The sequence below is a fragment of the Lithobates pipiens genome, unplaced genomic scaffold, assembly GCF_037356315.1.
Source record: "Lithobates pipiens isolate NorthernLeopardFrog02 unplaced genomic scaffold, aLitPip1_a1.2 Scaffold_18, whole genome shotgun sequence".
In the NCBI taxonomy this organism is placed as follows: Eukaryota; Metazoa; Chordata; class Amphibia; order Anura; family Ranidae; genus Lithobates; species Lithobates pipiens.
In genome coordinates this window covers 565067379-565089454 of record NW_027507758.1, presented here as the reverse complement: position 1 = coordinate 565089454, position 22076 = coordinate 565067379, and the positions used below count along the sequence as shown (strand labels likewise).

The 22076-nt window shown below is 41.2% G+C and overlaps 1 protein-coding gene across 1 annotated transcript; it reads right to left on the bottom strand.

Moving 5' to 3' along the window:
- Positions 1-9920: 9920 nt before the first annotated feature.
- LOC143989010 (fucolectin-like) lies at positions 9921-20876 on the bottom strand. Its single transcript, XM_077489007.1, has 4 exons — positions 20734-20876; positions 19550-19649; positions 10814-11099; positions 9921-10514 (listed from the first exon to the last, which is right to left on the bottom strand). Exons 2-4 carry the CDS (start codon positions 19632-19634, stop codon positions 10346-10348), a joined length of 540 nt encoding a protein of 179 aa, XP_077345133.1. The 5' UTR covers positions 19635-19649; positions 20734-20876; the 3' UTR covers positions 9921-10345.
- Between the last annotated feature and the right edge of the window lie 1200 nt (positions 20877-22076).

The following is a 22076-nucleotide window of genomic DNA, read 5'->3' as shown; positions in this document are numbered from 1 at the left end:
TGTGTAAATAACCTATCAGTTTGGATTAAACTATGATTTTATCTGCCATCATAAATAAGGCGACACCCCATGATAACACATTCATGTTAATTTCTATGTAAAGGTCAATATTAGCTGATATAATATGCTGCACATAAAGGGGAAAGCCTGGTTAGTAAAGTCTATGGAAAGTAGGGCACATGGGCATAAAAAAAAAAACGCAGCTTTTACAGGTATATAGCATCATTTTAAATGTTTTTAACTTTTCTATCTTTATTTTTTATGTCTTTAAATGCAGCACTGAATAAGCCTAGATGGCCACACACAATAGGCGTTTATATAAGCATTTTAAAAACAGCATTTAGATGCATAAAAAATGCAGCAAAAGCTGCATTCAGAGAGGAGATTATGAACATATTTTATGTTTATGTGTGTATATGCACACAAATTTGTTCTAGTGGCCAGAATAAATGAATATTCTGACCAGTAAAATCACCTTCTACTCAACACCATACACATGTAAATATGCATAATTACGTGCCAAAACAAGCATTTATTATGCTCGATTACATGCATAACGCAACATAATTACGTGTCCAAATTAGCATTTTTACACTGGATTACATACTGTACATACCACCGATAATTACATGCCAAAACAAGCATTTTTTACACTTGATTATGTACATACCGCCCATAATTACATGTCCAAACTAGATTTTTTACATACATAACACGCATGATTACATGCAAAAATGATCGTTTTTTTACACTTGATTACTTACATACCGCCCATAATTACATGCCAAAACAAGCTTTTTTATGCTTGATAACATACATAAAACACATAATTACATGCCAAAATTAGCATTTTCTACACTTGACTTTTCTGTCATCTCCTGGCAGAAAAATCCAGCAGAGACAGGAATGTTTTAATATGCCCATGTGCCCGCAGCCTTAGGGCTGATTCAGAGCAGATGCAGCCCAGTACGTTTTTATTCTGCATCAAAAACGCATGGACAAAGTTTGGCATGGGTTAATGGTTATGGATTCTAATGGCCCTAGTTCATACCACTGCAGTGTGTTCCAGTGCAGGTAACTAAAGTAGAACATGTTGCATTTTTTCTGCATGGAATGCATCTGGGACACGGTGACTTGCATCAAGAATGCACTGGAATGCATATGTTCTCAAATGAGATGAAGAAAAAACTGAGGAGAAAAATACACCGGAATGCAATGAAAATGCCTGTAAACATGCATCAGGAACACAGAAACTGAGACATGAACTGGCCCTATGGGAAGGGTAGGTTACATGATTTTCAATGGCATAGATCACAACAGTATGAACCAGAAGGAGTGGGAAGCGCTGCCATCTAAGTGCAGTTAGTCTAAAATCAAATGAAGCCAAAGATAATAAAAAAGTTGAACTCACATTTGTTGAAAGTGTTAAAAACATGTATCCTGGTGGAAGGTATGCAGAGCTTGGATAAATGTTTTTAACACTTTCACCAAATGTGCGTGCAACCTTCATTTATCTTTGGCTTCATTTGATTTTAGACTTACTGCACTTAGATGGCGGCACTTCCTATACCTTCTTCTTCACACAGATCCTAAGGTTTCCAATCCTTTCTTGGGACAGCTGCAGCCTCAATTTTAGTGTTTATATGAGATTGTCTCCAAACACATTATTGCTGTTTTTTAATTTTGCACCAATAAACAAGTCCACCCCCCCCCCCCCCCCACTCTAATTTGCACCATCATGTACTTGTTTTTTGCACAGATCACACCAGTGATTGCAGTTCCAGTGCATTTCAATTCGAGGTAAAAAACAGAACATTTTTCCTGCACAGAACTGTACTGGAACACACTGGGACGCACCAGAACACATCAAAAATGCACCAGACCCTAGTACAGTGAAAGAAAATTTGAAAAAATAAGAAAAAAATCATCTGAAACGCATCAAAGGCGCTTAAAAAATGCACCAGAACACATGAAATGCATCAGGAAAGGATCTGGAGTGTGTTTTTGCGGTGTGAACCAGCCCTGAATATGACTTTCACCAAACATTGATGTGCTGACTCAATCACTGTAATTTAAAACACATGTACCTGGCAGACTGGCTTGCAGTGAATATTTGGAGAATATCAGATTCACTGCTTCATAAATTTACCCAGGGAGCCCAACAGCTCGTGTGTCAGTGGTAGCTCAGTGTAATGGCTAGTTGTACGCATGCTTTTAGCAAATCTTAAACCCTGGTATTGCAATAAGCTACACAACACCTCCACCACTTGTTATAGAAAAAAAAGAGGGGAGATGTTCTGTAGTCCTAAAGCGCGCCATGTCCTAGGGTGCCAATGCTGCTCCTCTATAGATTAAGTACAGACACCCTAGAATAAGAAATGTGTTACTGGCAGGATCACCAGGTGAAAATAGTAGGAAAACGTCTGAAAACAATAAAACCAATGCAGCTGCCATATCTAAGGACTGGTCGGCAGCAATATAGTGTATTCGATTTTCTTTTCTTGTTCTTAGACATTGAAAATGATTGTAAAGTCTTGTTTTTTTTTCTATTATCTATTAGATTTGCACAGAGCAGCCTGGATCCTCCTCTTCTCGGGTCCTTCTTCGGCTCTCCTGGCCCCTCCCTCCTGATGAGTGCCCCCACAGCTAGCAGCTTGCTATGGGGGCACCCGAGCCTGTGTGCTTTGGGGGCACACAGGATTTTTATGTTAATGCATAGAACTCCTTTAACTGAATTTTTTTTGTGCTATAAACAAAGAGCAACAATTTTGGGGAAAAGAAAAATTTTTCACTTTTTGCTGTTTTATTCATCAGTTTAGGCTGACATATATTCTTCTACATATTTTTGGTTAAAAAAATCTCAATAGGGGTATAGTGATTGGTTTGCGCAAAAGTTATCACGTCTACAAACTATGTGATAGATTTTATTGACTTTTATTTATTTTTTAATTGTTTTTACTAGTAATGGCGGCAATCTGCGATTGTTAGTGTGACTGCGACATTGCGGCGGACAAATCTGACCCCAAATTACACTTTTTGGAGACCAGTGAAATTATTACATTGATCATTGCTATAAAAATGCAGTGATCAATGTAAAAATGACACTGGCAGGGAAAGGGTTAATACTAGGGGGTGTTCAAGGGGTTAACTGTGTTCCCTGGGTGTTTTCTAACTGTAGGGGGATGGGCTCACTGGAACATGACAGAGATCACTGTTCCCGATCACTGGGAACAGTAGATCGCTGTCATGTCATCTGGCAGAATGAGAAATCACCTTGTTTACATAGGCAGTTCCCCGTTCTGCCTTTCCTCACCATGATCGCGGGTCGCCGGGGGACATCGTGTCTTCCCAACCCGTGGGCATGCGCTGGAGAATACCGCAAATGTCCCGATCTCAGTGTCACAGACACACCATTTTGGTAGCAGCCCAAGCCCCTCAAAGGGACCCACCACCATCTTTTCTGCCAAGTTGGGCCGGATTCACTGGGAGTGATCCTGCCCTACACGCCCCCATCATCACTCACAGACCCTCAACCAAGCAAGTCAGTCCAGAGCAGTTTTCTACCTCTAAGAGCCACCATTGGTGTACGGAACACCCCTAGAAATGTAATTTACTGCTTGTGAGATTGCCTCACTGATTTTTCCCAGAAGTCTGCACTAAGATACAAATCAATCAGATTTTAGGCACCCTCTGCAACAAAAATATAATTTTGGTGAGACACTTTAATCCCAAAGGGTTAATCACTTCTAAAGGGATGTAGACCCTGACACTTTTCTCATTAGCAGGTGCATCAGCTAATAATAATGATAACATCACTCTTTTTCAGATTTACTCGGATCAGAAACAGGTAAGTTTATTAAAATCCATGCAATGTACATAGATTACCCAGAGAGGAGATTCCTTCTTTTTTTTTTCAACAAAAATGGAGATACTCTTTAAGCACTCCTACAGAAAAGACCATTCTCCTAGTCCAGCGCATTGACACTCCTAAAATAAATGTCCTGTGTCCTCTGAACACTTCCTGTGCTATCTCAAGATTCTACTTAGCCCTCCTAGTTCTTAACATAGGATTACAAATCAATTAGTGCCTGTAATTTGGAAATGAAGATGTTGGATAAATTGTTTTAGCAGAAGACAATTGCTCAGGGCTGACACCACTCAGTGTACAAAATTGTTATGAGTTGCCATTCCACAAGGGGAAATTCAGAGCTGGGTGTATTTCTGGCAGATGAAGAGGTTTTTTCTATACTTGCTTGTACTTTGCTCTTTAACCACTTCAGCCCCAAGGATTTACCCCTTTCCTGACTGAGCCATTTTTTGCGATACGGCACTGCGCCGCTTTAACTGACAATTGCTTGGTCATGCGCCCCCTATACCCCTTAAAGCGGCCACCATACAGCTACAGTGATTCATGCAGTGGAGCCATTGTGCTGCCATCGAAAGAGTTAAACAGGAAAAAAACTGTAAATGTGCTGGTATTGCAGATATATACTGGAATTATTTATTTTTTTATTTTGCCATTGAGTACTGTCTGTGATACTTGTATTATTTGCATTACCAATTTTTCAGGATAAGATTTTGGGATGCCCCTCTTCAAGGTCCCAGCTGTACTGATTCACAATTTTTTAGCGAAATGTTAAAAAAACACAATCTCTGACAAATATACATGGCGATGGTAATAAAACTAGCACATAGTTAATGAAATAAGACAGAGGGAGAACTAGAGACTGGGGGATTGCGGATGATAATCACAGAGGGGGTTGTAAAACTATTGGATAATGGGTAAGGAAACTCATATCTAAATATAGGCCATTATTTGTATCAAATAGAAGTATCATACTCAGTTCAAAGGTTTTCCTTTTCTGGATATTTCTATATTCCCCTTTAAGAGCTAAAACATTGAGGTCTTTTATAGTGTGGTCCGTTTGTGAGAAATTATGTCTCACAAGTGTGCAGAAACTGTCTTCTTTATGTTCTTTATGTTCCTTTTTGGTACAGTGCCTTGAAAAAGTATTCATACCCCTTGAAAAGTTTCCATATTTTGTTATGTTACAACCAAAAACGTAAATGTATTTTATTGGGATTTTATGTGATAGCCCCCTTCACTCTGACCCCCCTAACTAAAATCTAGTGTTACCAATTGTCTTCAAAGTCACCTAATTAGTAAGTAGAGTCCACTTGTGTGTCATTTAATCTCAGTCTAAATACAGCTGTTCTGTGCAGTGATCCACAGCTCAGGTGGGAGAATCTGTCCACAGGGCAACTATTGGCCGTGGACTCCACAAATCTGGCCTTTATGGAAGAGTGGTAAGAAGAAAGCCATTGTTGAAAGAAAGCCATAAGAAGTTCCATTTGCAGTTTGCAAAATCCATGCGATGGACACAGTAAACACGTGGAAGAAGGTAATCTGGTCAGTTGAGACCAAAATTGAACTTTTTTGGCCTAAAAGCAAAATGCTATGTGTGGTAGAAAACTAACACTGCACATCACCCTGAACACACCATACCCACTGTGAAACATGGTGGTAGTAGCATCATGTTGTGGGGATGCTTTTCTTCACCAGGGACAGGGAAACTGGTCAGAGTTGATGGGAAGATAGATGGAGCCAAATACAGGGCAATCTTAGAAGAAAACCTGTTAGAGTCTGCAAGAAGACTTGAAACTGGGGTGGAGGTTCAACTTCCAACAGGACAGAAACCCTAAACGTACAGCCAGAACTGCAATGGAATGGTTTAGATCAGGGGTCTCAAACTGGCGACCATCCAGCTGTTGCAAAATTAAAAGTCCCATCATTCCTCTGCCTGTGGGAGTCATTCTTGTAACTGTCAGCCTTGCAATGCCTCATGGTAGTTTTGCAACAACTGGAGGGCCACCGGTTTGAGACCCCTGGTTTCGATCAAAGCATATTCATGTGCTAAAATGGCCCAGTCAAAGTCCAATTGAGAATCTTGGCAAGACTTGAAAATTGCTGTTTACAGACACTCCCCATCCAATCTGACAGAGCTTGAGCTATTTTGCAAAGAAGAATGGGCAAAAATGTCACTCTCTAGATGTGTGAAGCTGGTAGAGACATCCCCAAAAAGACTTGCAGCTGTAATTACAGCGAAAGGTGATTCTACAAAGTTTTGACTCAGGGGGGCTAAATACAAATGCATGTCACACTTTACAGATATGTATTTGTAAAACAATGTAAAAACCATTTATCATTTTTCTTCCACTTGACAATTATGTGCCACTTTGTCTATCACAAAAAAAAAACAATGAAATACATTTACGTTTGTGGGTGTAACAATACAAAATGTGGAAATTTTCCAGGGGTATGTTGTTTCTGTGCAAATTCATCCTCGCTTGCAACTTCTGCCCTGTTTTACCAACATAAGATCCTTTGCTACATCTTTTGCATTGAATGATGTACATGACATTACTGGAGGTACAGCTGTATGATCCTGTGATATTGAGGGTCCCATTTGTGTGTGTGACACTTTTAGATTGACCTGGTTGCACTGCACAGTTTGCATCGTTTTTTATTTCAGGGTTTGCTTCCATTATTTGTGACTTCATAATCAGAAGTTTCCTGCTTTTAGTTTATGTCTGAGGTTCGGTGGTTGTCTGAAAGCCAGTATTGGAGGCTGTTAGAATATTTCTTTCAGAGTTTCATTCTCTGTTATGATGGGTTGTAAATCTTTGATTATCTTTTTTATCCCTTCTAGTGCTGGGTTGTATGTGGTGTATTGGAGCAGATTTTCTCTTTGGTTTTCAAAGCTGTGTTAATGCTTTTGTTTATGGTTTTGTCTTTGTAACCTTTCTTATGGAAGTAGTCTGCTAGTGTTCTGAGATGTTTATCTCTGTCTTCTGGGTCTGAACATATTCGGTGGTATCTGATGGCCTGGTTGTGTATAATGGCCCGTTTAGTGTGTTGGGGGGTGAAAACTGGAACTATGAAGATAGTTGTATCGGTTAGTCAAAGTGTGAAGCTTGTCATCCCTGATGTATACTGGTGTCTCGGAAGTTGACATGTGTGTTAGAATAATCCATTTTTAGTTTGATAGATGGGTGAAAATTGTTAATTAATGAGTAAAACTGTTTTAGATTTTCTTCCCCTTCTGTCTATATGATGAAGCTATCATTGATATAGCGATAATATCTGTATGACTTTTGTTGGCTGCTTTTCAGGAATTTGTCCTCCAGGTCAGCCACATGTTTGCATATTGAGGTGCCATTTTACTTCCCATAGCAGTACCCATACACTGAAGATAGAGGTCAATGTTGAAAGTGAAGTGTGTAAGAAAGAATTTGATGAGCTGTGTAACACCCTCAGCAGTGTTTTTGTGGTTTGGTGAGGATGATAAGAATCTGTGACATGCAGCCAACCAACCCATCCTTGTGAGGGATGTTACAATACAGAGATTCTACATCCATAGTGATTAGAAGTGTATTTGGTGGTAATTGCTGTATTCATGAGATTTAAAACATTTTCTACAAGACCTGAGATATGTTTGGTAAGTGTGTTCATATGTTCATACCTGTTATGAAATAATGGAAGCAAACCCTGCAATAAAAAATGCTGAAAACTGTTCAACCAGATCAATCTATCTAAAAATTTCACACACACAAATGAGACCTTCAATATCACAGGATAATACAGCTGTACCTCGAGTAATGTCATGTACCGTATCCAATGCAAAAGATGTAGTTAAGTACAGTGCCTTGCAAATATATTCACCCCTTTGGCTTTTTACCTATTTTGTTACATTACAGCCTTTATTTCAATGTCTTTTTAATCTGAATTATATCTGATGGATCAGAAAACAATAGTCTAAGCCCCTGTACACACGGTCGGACATTTCGACAACAAAACCAGTTGGATTTTTTCCAACGGATTTTTTTCATAAACTGGTGTTGCATACACACGGTCAGACAAAGTTGTCGGAAAATCCGATCGTTCAGAACGTGATGACTTTCATTCGTTACGATGGGACTACGTTGCGGCTAGTAGCTAATAGCTTTGGTCTTGTAAATTGATCTAAGCATGCGTGGCACTTTGTCCGATCGGAATTCTCTTCAAACGATCGGAAAAAGTCCTATCTGATTTTTTTGTCGGAAAATTTGAGATCCTGCTCTCAAATTTTTTCCAGCGGAATTTCCAACGGAAAAAGTCCAATAGAGCTCACACACAATTGGATTTTCCGACAATATAATCCGATCGGAACTTTTGCGTCAGAATTTCTGATGCTGTGTACGGGCATAAATTGGTGAAGTAAAATTAGAAAAATAATAAAACAATTTTTCAGAAATAAACTGATTATTGGCATGTGCATATGTATTCATCCCCTTTTGGTATGAAGCCCAAAAAAGCTCTGATGCAACCAATTACCTTCAGAAGTCACATAATTAGTGAAATGATGTTCACCTGTATGCAATCTAGAGGCACCGCTAACCAAATACTGCCATGAAGACCAAGGAACTCTAGAAAACAAGTAAGGGACAATGTTTTTGAGAAGTACAAGTCAGGATTAGGTTATAAAAAAAATATCTAAATCTTTGATGATCCCTAGGAGCACCATCAAATCTATCATAACCAAATGGAAAGCAGCAAACCTGCCAAGAGACGGCCACACACCAAAACTCACGAGGAGGCCATTAATCAGAGAGGCAGCACAGAGACCTAAGGTAACCCTGGAGGAGCTGGAGAGTTCCACAGCAGAGACTGGAGAATCTGTACATAGGAAGACAATAAGCCATACGCTCCATAGAGTTGGGCTTTATGGCAGAATGGCCAGAAGAAAGCCATTACTTTCAGCAAAAAACAAAATTACATGTTCTGAGTTTGAGAAAAGGCATGTGGTAGAATCCCAAAATATATGGTGGAAGGTGCCCTGGTCTGATGAGACTAAAATTGAACTTTTTGGCCATCAAAGAAAACTATATGTCTTGCGCAAACCCAACACATTACATCATCCAAAGAATACCATCCATTTTTCAGCAGTCGGGACTGAGAAAGTGGTCAGAGTTTAGGGAATACAGGGATATTATTGAGCAAAATCTGTACCTGAATGGCCTAGTCAAAGCCCAGACCTCAATACAATAGAAAATCTGCGGTCAGACTTAAAGATCGCTGTTTATAATCGCAAACCAGCCAACCTGAAGGAGCTTGAGCAGTTTTACAGGGAGAAATGGGCAAAAATTCCAGTGGTAAGATGTGGCAAGCTCATAGAGACTTATCCAAAGCGACTTGGAGCTGTAAAAGCCACAAAAGGTGGCTCTACAAAGTATTGACTTTAGGGGGGGGGAACAGTTACACACACTGACTTTTTCTATTATTTTGTCCTATTTGTTGTTTGGTTCACAATAATAATTAAAAAAAAAATCTTCAAAGTTGTGGGCATGTTCTGTAAATGAAATGATGCAAATCCTCAAACAAGCCATGGTAATTCCAGGTTGTGAGACAACGAAAATGCCAAGGGGGTGAATACTTTATCCTATGTTGGTGAATCCGGACAGAAGTTGCAAGCGAGGATGAATTTTCACAGACATACCATGAAGGAACATAAAGAAGACAGCTTCTGCACAGCTGTGGGACATCATTTCTCACACCTGGACCACACTATAGAAGACCTCAATGTTTTATTTCTTAAAAAAAAAATCAGAACTATCCAGGAATGGAAAACCTTTAAACTAAGAATGATACTTAACAAAAAATAACAGCCTAAATTTAGATATGGGGTTCCTCATTCATTATCTTAGTTTTACCCCCCCCCCCCCCCATGCTATTTTTATTACCATTGCCATATACATTTGTTTATGTGTGTTGCTTTTTCTTCCTTTTTTTTCCCTTTCCCTCAGAGATTGTGTTTTTTAATGACACTTTATTTTGCCATGAAATACACTTTAAGTTGGGAATACGAATGAGAGCAACAGGAGAGACCAAAGACTTTTTATTGATGTAAAAATAAAATAAAATAATTTTTTGAAGAATTTTATTTTAACTAGAAAATAGTTTATTTGAACCTAAAGGGTTAGCTCACCAAATTAATATTTCACTTCTGGGTACATGATAGCAGGTTGGATTACTAAATGACTTGATACATCTTTTGAGGATTCTAGCAGATAGAGTCTCTGTTACAGTCCTGGGCTCTGCCCTCCGTATGTAGTCTCGTGCCTTCAAAGGGAATTATGAACCTCGTCATAATGTTGTTAAGAAGGATAGATCAAGTTAGTTGATGATCCAACATCCCAACATCTACCCAAATATAAAATATTTGCTTTGATTGGCCTGAATAAAATACAAATGTAGAAATAAAATGCTTGGCTCTTCATCATATCCTCTTCAAAGCTGAAGGTCAAATTAAAAACAGGAAGGACTGTTATCTACTGGGACTCCAAGGACTTGGACTTCACAAAGCTGGAGGTAGGTCTGCTTCCCAGGCAGGACAATGTTCACATATCGGCCAACCATGCCATTACACTGGAAGGATTGAGTGGCGCCATTCGGTATGTAGTTGATTTCTGAGCAGCTGTATAAAAATAGTGAAATATTAAACATAAGTGACAAGACATACAGTAACACAGTGCAGTAAGTCTAATATGCCCAATTCCCAAGGGAGCATGAGTATTTTTGATTGGAGTATGGAGCCAGGCTGGACTGCTGTAGACTCCAACCAATGCATATTGTCTGAGCTCTCCAGCCTGTGCCGGCATAAGACAACTTAGTACAATGTTAGAAAGAAGCACAAAAAATGCTTTATTCTTTACTTATAATTTAGCCTGAATGCACAACAAGTAAAAAATAAAGTTAAAACAAAAACGTAGTGACCTTGGATTGTTGTTTCCATTGTTTTGCAAGGAGTTTCCAACCAGAATGACAGCTCCGTTCAGTCTCTCTCCGCAGCAATCCCCTCTGTTGGTGATGATGATTTGGGAAATTTTATGCGGCTTCAGTAGGTCCACCCTCCACCAAGGGGACACATCAGGGTTTGTACAGGAGCATGAACCATGGTAAAAGTTGGTGTCCATGTTCCCATCAATGGCATTAATGGCATTAGTGATCCCGCTGTACGTCGATGATTGTGCTGCTCGACCTCGAAGGGCAAGATTCGGATCTGCATGTATGAAATGTGACCATGAAATAAATGTAGTAATGATAGACCCCCTTCTACAGAGTTCAAAGATATAGATAAAGGTCACATTTATCATATTCAGAAATGTTTTTTCATTCTGTGCACCTCAAACAATTATGACTGAAGGCATTTGGAACTGCACGCTGGGGTTCAGTTAAAGCGACCCTTGAAAATAAAATGGCAATCATTGCAATATTTTATGTCACACACCAGTCTTTAAAACGCAATTGTTTAAAAAAAAATACATTTAACCACTTGCCGACTGGGCCATAGCCAAAACAGCACGGTCAGATAACTCTGGGAGGGCATCATATGGTACACACCCGGAATGTCCATGACCGTCGGGTCTTCCAGACCCAGCGCATCACAGATCAGGGGAAAAAGCCAATGACAGCAGCCCTTTCCCACCCCATCGCTCCATCCAATGATGGAGCGATCAGTTGTCAACAAACTGGAGCATATCTGGTTCAGCTCCTGCCCTCTCCTTGCCCTGATTGGTACAGCGTACGAGGAGAAGAGGGAGGCGGTGCAGCAGCTATAAGCTGGATATGAAATTCCCACAGCGCTGATCTGTGCTCATGCTTGGCTCATCCATCCATTCTCATTCATGCTCATCCATCCTCATCCATCCCCATCCATGGCTCGTCCATCCATCCTCATTCATGCTTATCCATGGCTCATTCATGCTCATCCATGGCTCATCCATCTGCATCCATGGCTCATTCATGCTCATCCATGGCTCATCTGTGCCACAACAGTGATCATCCATGCCACATCAATGCTCATCTGTGCCACATCCATGCAACATCAGTTCTCATCTGTGCCCTTCCATGCCACATCAGTGCTTATTCATGCCACATCCATGCCACATTAGTACTAATCCTTGCCACATCCATGCCACATCAGTGATCATCTGTACCACATCAGTGCTCATCCGTGCCACATCCATGCCACATCAGTGCTCATCTGTGCCACATCCATGCCACATCAGTGGTCAGCCATGCCACATCCATGTCACATCAGTGCTCATTCGAGCCACATCCATGCCACATCAGTTCTTATCCTTGCAACATCCATGCCACATCAGTGTTCATCCATGCCAAATCCATTCCACATCAGTGCTCATCCATGCCACATCAGTTCACATCTGTGCCACATCAGTACTCATCCATGCCACATCCATGACACATCAGTGCTCATCCGTGCCACATCCATGCTTCATCAGTGCTCACCCGTACCACATCCATGCCACATTAGTGCTCTTCTGTGCCACATCAGTGCTTATCTGTGCCACATCCATGCCACATCAGTGCTCATCTGTGCCACATTCATGCCACATCAGTGCTTATCCATGCCATATCAGTTCATGTCCATGCCACATAATTTCTCATCCATGCCACAACAGTGCCCATCAGTGCCAAAACAGTGGCCCACAAAAGTGTAATAGGCAGTCAAATTAGATTTGATGGTGTTCCCTGCATGTTGGGCCTCTGTATGTAGCCAGGCTGTATAAAAGTCTCACACGTGGTATCGCCATACTCAGGACGAGTAGCAGAATGTATTTTGGGGTTTAAGTTTATGCTATGTGTTAGAAATATCTTATAAATTGGCAACTTTGTGTAAAAAAAATGGGTTTTCATTTTCTTTCCACATTTTCCAAAAACTTGTGGAAAAAAAATGACACGTTCAAAAGATTCATTATGCCTCCTAGAATACATGTTGGGATGTTTGCTTTCCAAAACAGGGTCATTTTTATTGTCCTGGTGGTCCAGGGCCTTCAAGAGTGTAAAAGGTAGTCAAGAAATTATATGTATAATTTATGCTCCTAGAGCACCGGATGGTGCTCCCTGCATGATCTTAATTTTGCAAAGAATTGTGGGAAAAAATTACAACTTCAAAAAACTCACCATGCCTCTTACCAAATACCTTGGAATGTTTACTTTCCAAAAAGGGGTAATTTTGGGGGGTATTTTTACTGTCCTGATATTTCAGGGCCTCAAGAAATGAGATAGGCCATCAGTACATCAGGTCTGATCAATTTTCATGCCACATAACTTTTGTCAATAAACATGCAAATTAGCTGTTTTAAGGCAACATCTGACCGTGTGTACGCTCCTTTGGACAAACTTTTTCTGTTTTCATCTGACTTTTGTTGGCTGTGCGAACGGACAAACTTTCCGACAAAAATCAGACAACAATACAGAAGTTGACCAAAGGTGGCGGTAAAGAGCAGAAAAACCACGTGATTTGGTGAAAGTTGGCTGAAAAAGTCCTGCCGTGTGTATGCAATACAAGTTCACGGCCGACGTCCTTTGTACAAAAATCCACTGGAAAGCTTGTACAAAGTCAGATCATGTGTATGATGCTTAATACTAGATAATGCATATTGGTTTAGTAAACATCCCCGGTATGAAAGATTTTAAAACATGGAATTGCACAAAGTCCGACGTCACAATCAGGATAATTGAAAGCGTCCCTCTATGTCAAAAGCGGCTTTAGACCAGCTAGAAAACAGCAATAGTGAACTGGAATCATTTGCAGAATTGAGCGATAGTGATTCGTGGGGAAATTCGTCATCAGACACTGAAAGTGACTTCAGTGACGATTCTGCAACTGAACTCAGTGCTACGTGATCCGTACCACAGTCAATGGACCACCAAGTTCGCACATTACTGAGCCCAGTTGCCGAATCATCTCTGCCATTACTTTCAGTGTCTGATGACGATTTTCCCCACAAATTACTATCGCTCAATTCTGCAAGTGATCCTAATTCACTATCAATATTTTCTAGCTAGTCTAAAGCCCCATACACACGATCGGACTTTGTACAAACTTTCCCGTGGACCTTTGTACAAAGGGCGTTGGCCGTAAGTTTGTATTGCATACACACGATCTGACTTTTTAGGCAACAAACACGAACGTAATGACGACACTTCAAAAGAGGATGCTCAATTACTCCAGTGCCACCTTTGGTCAACTTCTGTATTTGTTGTCTGATCTTTTGCATTGGTTTTTGAGCATGCGTGTTTGTACTTTGTACAAAAGTCCGATGGTTTTGTGTACACACGATCGGACTTTGCTCCATTGGACTTATGTTGTCAAAAAGTTTGTCCATTCGCACAGCCAGCAAAAGTCAGATGAAAACAGAAAAAGTTTGTCCGATGGAGCGTACACACGGTCGGATGTTGCTCCAAAACAGCTAATGTGCATGTTTCTTGTCAAAAAGTCTGATCGTGTGTAAGGGCCTTAAAACTGTTTTTGATGTAAAGGGATGCTTTTTGGATGCCATGGACGTTCTCAAGTTTCCAGGCAGAAAGAATGGCTGAAAGAATGGTAAAAGTGCAGGCAGGGCACCGGACAAAGCACTTGGTGAAATGGCTCAATACAGTAATGTAATCCTAACAAATTGCAATGTATTGTGTGTGTTATGTTTTTTATACTTCGCGACACTTGCAGCGAACGGAGCCCAGAACAGTGATACATCCGGAGGAGGATCCAGTGGAGGATACAGCAGGAGGACATCGCAGGATCCTAAGGACAAGGTAAGTACCTGTACATCCCAACTGTGGTGTAATCCCGAGTGTGGCTCAGGGTTACCGCTTTTGGTACTGAAAATTAACCCCGAGCCACACTCAGGATTACCGCCAGGGAGGTTAACTGCCCAGTGAGCAAGTGGCTAATAAATTAAACAAAAAACACTAAAGTTAGCCCAAATTTTTTGTATAATGTAAAAGATGATGTTACGCCGTTAAATAGATACCTAACATGTCACGCTTTAAAATTGCGCATGCTTGTGGAATGACGACAAACTACTGTGCTTAAAAATCTCCATAGGCAACGCTATAAAAAAATTTACAGGTTACCTGTTTAGAGTTACAGTGGCGGTCTAGTGATAAAATTATTGCTCTCATCCTGATGATCGCAGCGATAGCTCGCATGTGTGGTTTGAACACCGTTTACTAATGCGGGAACAACTTACTTATGTGCTTGCTTCTGCGCGCGAGCTCGAAGGGAAGGGGCACTTTGCATTTTTTCTTATTTCTTATTATTTTACCTTTTATTTTTTATTTTTGCACTGTCCCTTAAATTTTTTTTTAACCACTTCAGCCCCGGAAGCATTACCCCCTTCCTGACCAAGCCGTTTTTTTCAATACGGCACTGCGGCACTTTAACTGACAATTGCGCGGTCGTGCAACATTGTACCCAAACAAAATGTATGTAATTTTTTCCCCACAAATAGAGCTTTCTTTTGGTGGTATTTGATCACCTCTGAGGTTTTTACTTTTTGCACTATAAACAAAAGGAGAGTGACAATTTTGAAAAAAATACAATATTTTTTAATTTTTGCTATAATAAATATCCCAAGTTAAAAAAAAAAAAAGTCTTCATCAGTTTAGGCCAATATATAAATATATATTCTACATATTTTTGGTTAAAAAAAAAATGCAATAAGCGTATATTGTTTCTTTTGTGCAAAAGTTATAGCATCTACAAAATAGGGGATAAATTTATTTTATTTTTATTTTATTTTTATTTTTTTACTAGTAATGGCGACGATCTGTGATTTTTATCGGGACTGTGACATTACAGCATACAGATCAGTCACTTTTGACACATTTTTGGGATCATTGACATTTATTCAGCGATCAGTGCTATAAAAAAGCACTGATTACTGCGTAAATGTCACTGGCAGGGAAGGGGTTAACACTAGGGGGTGATCAAGGGGTTAAATGTGTTCCCTCTGTGTAGGGGGATGGGACTGACTTGGGGAGGAGACCGGGAACGGGAGTGTTCCTATATGCTAGGGACACACGATTTGTCTCCTCACCCCTGACAGAACGGGGATTTGTGTGTTTACACACACAAATCCCCATTCTCCCTTTGTCAGGAGCGATCGCGGGTGCCACATGCATCGGCTCCTTAGGGACAAGGCGCCCCCTATACTCCTTAAAGCGTCCACCGTACAGCTATGGTGATTTGCGCAGGAGTGCGATTCTGTCGTCGTTAATCAACGGCGGACAGTCGGCAAGTGGTTAATCACTTTTATTCCTATTACAAGGAATGTAAATGTAGTGCTGAAGTTTTTGCGATCTAATAAAATGTGATGCTGTAATGTTGTTAGATTGGTGTTGGTTCCCCCTAGTGATCAATCTAGTTCAATGTGAATAAGACTTTGTGTTGTTTCACATTAAAGCAAAGACTATGCAGGAAGTGACTATAATGTTTTTATGGAAAAGACGCACTTACCCACAGTGTTTACTTATCTACCCATGAAGCTAAGTCACAGAACTGCATGCTGGGTAGGAAATAAAAGACCCAGCACGGTCATTTTCTTTCTCTTCTGCCCTGGACGTGAGACCTGCCTGCAGGTACCTGTGGGTGTGTGTTCGGAGAAGCTGCGGCCTGCTTGGCCCGGAACGAAACATAAAGCCACCGGAGAAGGTTACACCACAGCATGCTCGATCAGCAGCGTGAACGGATCCGAGGATCCAGAACATCTGACGCCATCAACTGAAGATTCCCGGTCATCTTGCGGAGCAATGCAGCGTGACGATGCTGGCTGGAAGCGGGACTGAGATCACGGTAGCGGTGAAGAAATGACACTTAGCTACAATGTAAAGTAGTAGTAGTAAAGTAGTGAGTGCACAGCTTGTATAACAGTGTCAATTTGCTGTCCCCTCAAAATAACTCAGCACAGAGCCATTATTGTCTAAACCGCCGGCAACAAAAGTGAGTACACCCCTAAGTGAAAATGGCCAGATTGAACCCAAAGTGTCAATATTCAGTGTGGCCACCATTATTTTCAAGCACTGCCTTAACCCTCTTGGGCATGGAGTTCACCAGAGATTCACAGATTGCCACTGGAGTCCTCTTCCACTCCTCCAAGCTGGTGGATGTTAGAGACCTCACGCTCCTCCACCTTCCGTTTGAGGATGCCCCACAGATGCTCAATAGGGTTTAGTTCTGGAGACATGCTTGGCCAGTCCATCGCCTTTACCCTCAGCTTTTTTAGCAAGGCAGTGGTCATCTTGGAGGCGTGTTTGGGGTCGTTATCATGTTGGAATACTGCCCTGTGGTCTAGTCCCTTAAGGGAGGGGATCACGCTCTGCTTCAGTATGCCAGAGTACATGTTGGCATTCATGGTTCATGGCAGCCCCAGACCATGACACTCCCACCACCATGCTTGACTGTAGTCAAGACACACTTGTTTTTGTACTCCTCACCTGGTTCCCGCCACACACGCTTGACATCATCTGAACCAAATAAGTGTATCTTGATATCAAAAGACCACAGGACCTGGTTCCAGTAATCCATGTCCTTAGTTTGCTTGTCTTCAGCAAACTGTTTGTGGGCTTTCTTGTGCATCATCTTTAGAAGAGGCAAATGCCATTCAGACCACTTTGATGCAGTATGCCGCGTATTGCCTGAGCACTAACAGGCTGACCCCCTACCCCTTCAACCTCTGCAGCAATGCTGGCAGCACTCATACGTCCATTTCCCAAAGATAACCTCTGGATATGATGCTCAGCACGTGCACTCAACTTTTTTGGTCGACCATGGTGAGGCCTGTTCTGATTGGAACCTGTTTTGTTAAACCACTCTATGGTCTTGGCCACCATCCTGCAGCTCAGTTTCAGGGTCTTGGCAATCTTCTTATAGCCTAGGTCATATTTATGTAGAGCAACAATTTTTTTTCAGATCCTCAGAGAGTTCTTTGCCATGAGGTGCCATGTTGAACTTCCACTGACCAATATGAGAGAGTGAGAGCGATAACACCAAATTTAACACACCTGCTCCCTATTCACACCTGAGACCTTGTAACACTAATGAGTCACATGACACCGGGGAGGGAAAATGGCTAATTGGGCTCAATTGCCAGCAGTTTAGACATTAATGGCTGCGTGTTGAGTTAGTTTGAGGGGACAGCAAATTTACACTGTTATACAAGCTGTACACTCACTACTTTACATTGTGTCATTTCTTTAGTGTTGTCACATGAAAAGATATAATAAAATATTTACAAAAATGTGAGGGGTGCACTCACTTTAATGAGATACTTTATACCATCCCTTGGCCTCAAGTACTAAACCGTATGGTAAATATAAAATTATCAGAACGTATACATCACACACTTTATGACACTATGCATATATATAAGAAAAAATGGACACCATGGGAAATATCTCTATTGGAATGATGTTTCTAAATGCTTTACGGCTGTAGTTCTTATGTATATTTGAATAATATGTTTGAAAATGCATTGCCCATTCATTTCTAAAAATTAGATAAATAATAATAATAATTAGATAAAAAAGAGCTAGTACTGGAGTTGAAGATCTCATTACCATTTTATTGGCTACAAACAGGTTAAAAAAAAAACAGTTACAGGTTTGAGGACTTATTAAAAATATTTCATTATGGAACCCAATAAAATATTTTAGGAGTTATGGCATAGCTGTTTTAAATTGTATGTCCAGCCTAAACTTTTTTTTATTTGTTTTATTAGAACTTGTTACAGAGATTTCCCTTCCCCTGACGTGGTCACAGTGACAATCATTTCAGACATAAAAAATAGACGCTCGGTGAGTCTCCTCCACAAAAGTCTCTCTGTGTCTGTTCTCAGAATTCCCCCTGCTATTGGAGAAGGAGGTAGATAGGGTCCATGATACCCTATCTAAAAAAAAGAAAAGCTGAACAGAAGTTAGGACCAATCCATACCAGTGGCAGCTAGTGCTATATTTTTGGGGGGGCTCTGCGCCCTGAGCCCACCCTTTTTCGAAGCCAATTAGAGCCTCTGGGTCTAATCACGTGCTTCTAAGAAAAAAAAAACATTGGAATTCTTGCGTCCAGCACCCTGCATTTAGATTAGGGTCTGGGTGCATGAATTAGGGGGCGGCACACCTGCGCCCTTATGGACCGGTGCTCAATCCACACATATCCAATAAAGCATTAAAAAAGACCCCCACCACTTGTACAAAAATTATAACTGATATTTTATTTATTACAGATACTTATATAGCACCATCAATTTTAGAAGCCCTGTGTAGGACAAAAGTAAAGAAAACCCATGAAAATACAGAAACATGGCCGCATATATATATATATATATATATATATATATATACTGTATATCTATATATCTGTATTGCATTCACTTCAGTCCCTGCCCTCAAGGAGCTTACAATTTAAGGTCTAACTCCCATTCCATTCATACATACACCTACCGTACAAGCCCCACTCACTACAGGCTGCCTGCAGAATACCGGAGGGATCGAAGACAAGACCAGCTTTAGAGATCCCATGGGGGTTCACCAATCTACCAAACCCCTTTGTTCATCAAATTGTTCAGGTGGTTCATATAAAAAGTATGATAGGCCAGCAAAAACATGTCTCTAATAAACCATTCAAGTAAATGAAAGAATAGAACTTACTGGTAGGAGGGGAAGGGAAGAGAGGGTACTGAGCACAAGCTGCAGACAGGATCCCAACAAGAATTGCCAGGTGCAGAAATGCCATTCTTAAGAGTTCCACCTAGTGAAAACCATGAGAAATTTCACACAGATGTTAAAGTGATTGTAAAGGGTCATTTACTTTTTTTTTTTAATAATAAACTACTACTTGCCTCCACTGTGCAGCTCGTTTTGTATAGAGTGGCCTCGAACATCTTCTGGGGTCCTGCTCTCGCTGCTCCTCTCTGCATCAGATAACCCCCCTGGGAGAAGCGCTCTCCCGAGGGGGTTAGCTTGCGGGCGTGCTCCCGAGCCCAGCATTTGTGTACATAGACAGGAATGCCGAACTCGGCCCAGCCGCCCGGCGCCTGCATCATTGGATTTGATTAACAGCAGCGGGAGCCAATGGATGCGCTGTTATCAATCTATCCAATCAAGAGTCGGGACCCCATGGAGAGAGGGACAGAGCGTCCCTGCCGAGGAGATGAAGGGGCTCAGGTAAGTAAAACAGGGGGGCTGGGGGGCCGGTGACTGCCAGGTGTTTTTTCACCTTAATGCATTGGATGCAACCCCTTTAATGAGTCTGGCAATGTAATATGATTTAGACGTTCAAAAGACTTTAAGGAAAGGGCTATATACTGTTCTCAGTATCTCTAGAATCATTGTGTAGTTTATGTAGATTCCTATACATCTGACTCATAATGTCTCTTCGTTTTTATGACAACACAAACCTAACTTCATCAAAGTTAATTATTTCACCCCATATACAGTAACATGCAATATGGAAAACTAGAAAACATGGTTGAGCCCCCTGACCCCATAGACCATTTGTACCCTCTAAAGCTCATGCAGCTATTGCTTTGCCTTTACAGCTTTACCTACTGTACATAAAACCCAGTTGAGCTTCTGGATCAAGGTTAGCCAAGGGGACCCATCATACCACTGGCTCAACGACATGCAGTGCAGAGAAGAATAATATCTGTTCTGTGTTGAATATATTGAGCACAGTGCCATCCATCTGCATGGAGGTATCAGGACAGATCTGCATTCTCTAATGTTTCTTCTATCTTACTTTTTATCCAACAGATATATGCATGGAGGACCATCTTTGCAGACATGACTGTTATAGATTTTGTGTAGCAAAGCCCTAAAATATAATTTCTTACCTGTTATGTCTGTGTGGCTGTTTTTTGGTGCTCTGAAAGAATGACCAGCAGAATCAGGGAGCCTACATGGCTATAAGTATGGAGCTGAACATGGTACGTCACAATATTATCTAAAACAGAATTCCTATGGACAATAGGCCTTGATAATGGTTGATAATGGTTAGAGAATGCATATATATAAATTGCAGAATGATCATATTCTGGCCCAGCCTATGCAATGAAGTAAATATTTAAACTGAGGGTTTCCAACCTAGATTGATAGTAAGAATGCCTAGAGCTTCAAGCTGTTAATTTGTCACGACACAAGTTAAAGGGTCATTCCAGGCAAAAACGTGCTTTTTCAGTTGAGCCTGGTGGGCTGAGTCAGCTATTGGCTCCTTATATTTCTTGGATGCCCCAGCAGTAAAGTTTGCTTCAAGTGTGTAATGTCTTCTTATCAGTTTTCAGGAACAGAATGCCAGTTCCCTCTCCCAGCTTGGGGCGCTGGTTAGTAATTCTCATTGTAATAAGGTGGATACAGTAGGAGGGTCCTTTTCTTCCCAGGTTGATTTTGGCTGGGTTTACCAGGCTTGTCCCTGTTTGAAGGTAGAGCTCTCCCTAAGAACTAATGCCTTTCTGATGGGAATGTTGCTGCAGTTGCCCTGCCAGGAGCTAGGCTGATAAAAGCCTGCTGTGCATGTGTCCCTGTAGTGGCAGTCCAGGCGTGCTGAAAAAATTCACTGTGGGATATTTAATTGCATTTTTAGTATGTCACCTTGGTCACAGCACCCTTGCCTGTTTTTTTTTCCATACCTGCCTCCTGGGTTGGGCCATTTGGCTGGGACATGTGTATACTGGCCATAAGGGTGGCCACTGTCTTGCACTTTGGCACCCCAAGTCACTTATTTATTTTGCACTTTTTTGCACAGCATGTATGCACCTTGGATTAGTAGGGTGTAGATCCTCAAAATTCCCCTGAAAGTCTTGGGGGGAGGACACGTGGCCATATGGTCAGGTTCAGATGGGGTCTTCTTTTGGGAATCCCCACCTAGTACTTGCTGCACTTTGAGCTCCTGGACAGGGGTTTACCCTGTGGATTCACTGCCACGCCATTGTTGTCCTTGTACTTGATACTAGGCTTGTGCAATTAGTTTAGTCGTAACTAGTGATGGACGAACTTCCGACGGGACGTTTCACGAACGCGGACCACGAACGCGGCCGATAGTTCGCGAACCGGAACGTTCGCGGCGGGCCCCATTGACTTCAATGGGAGGCGAACTTTGCAAACCTACAGGTCAAATTTGCCGCCACAAAATAATTAATAGCTGAGCTGTGCAAACATAGTCCCACCACATTGCCAATGA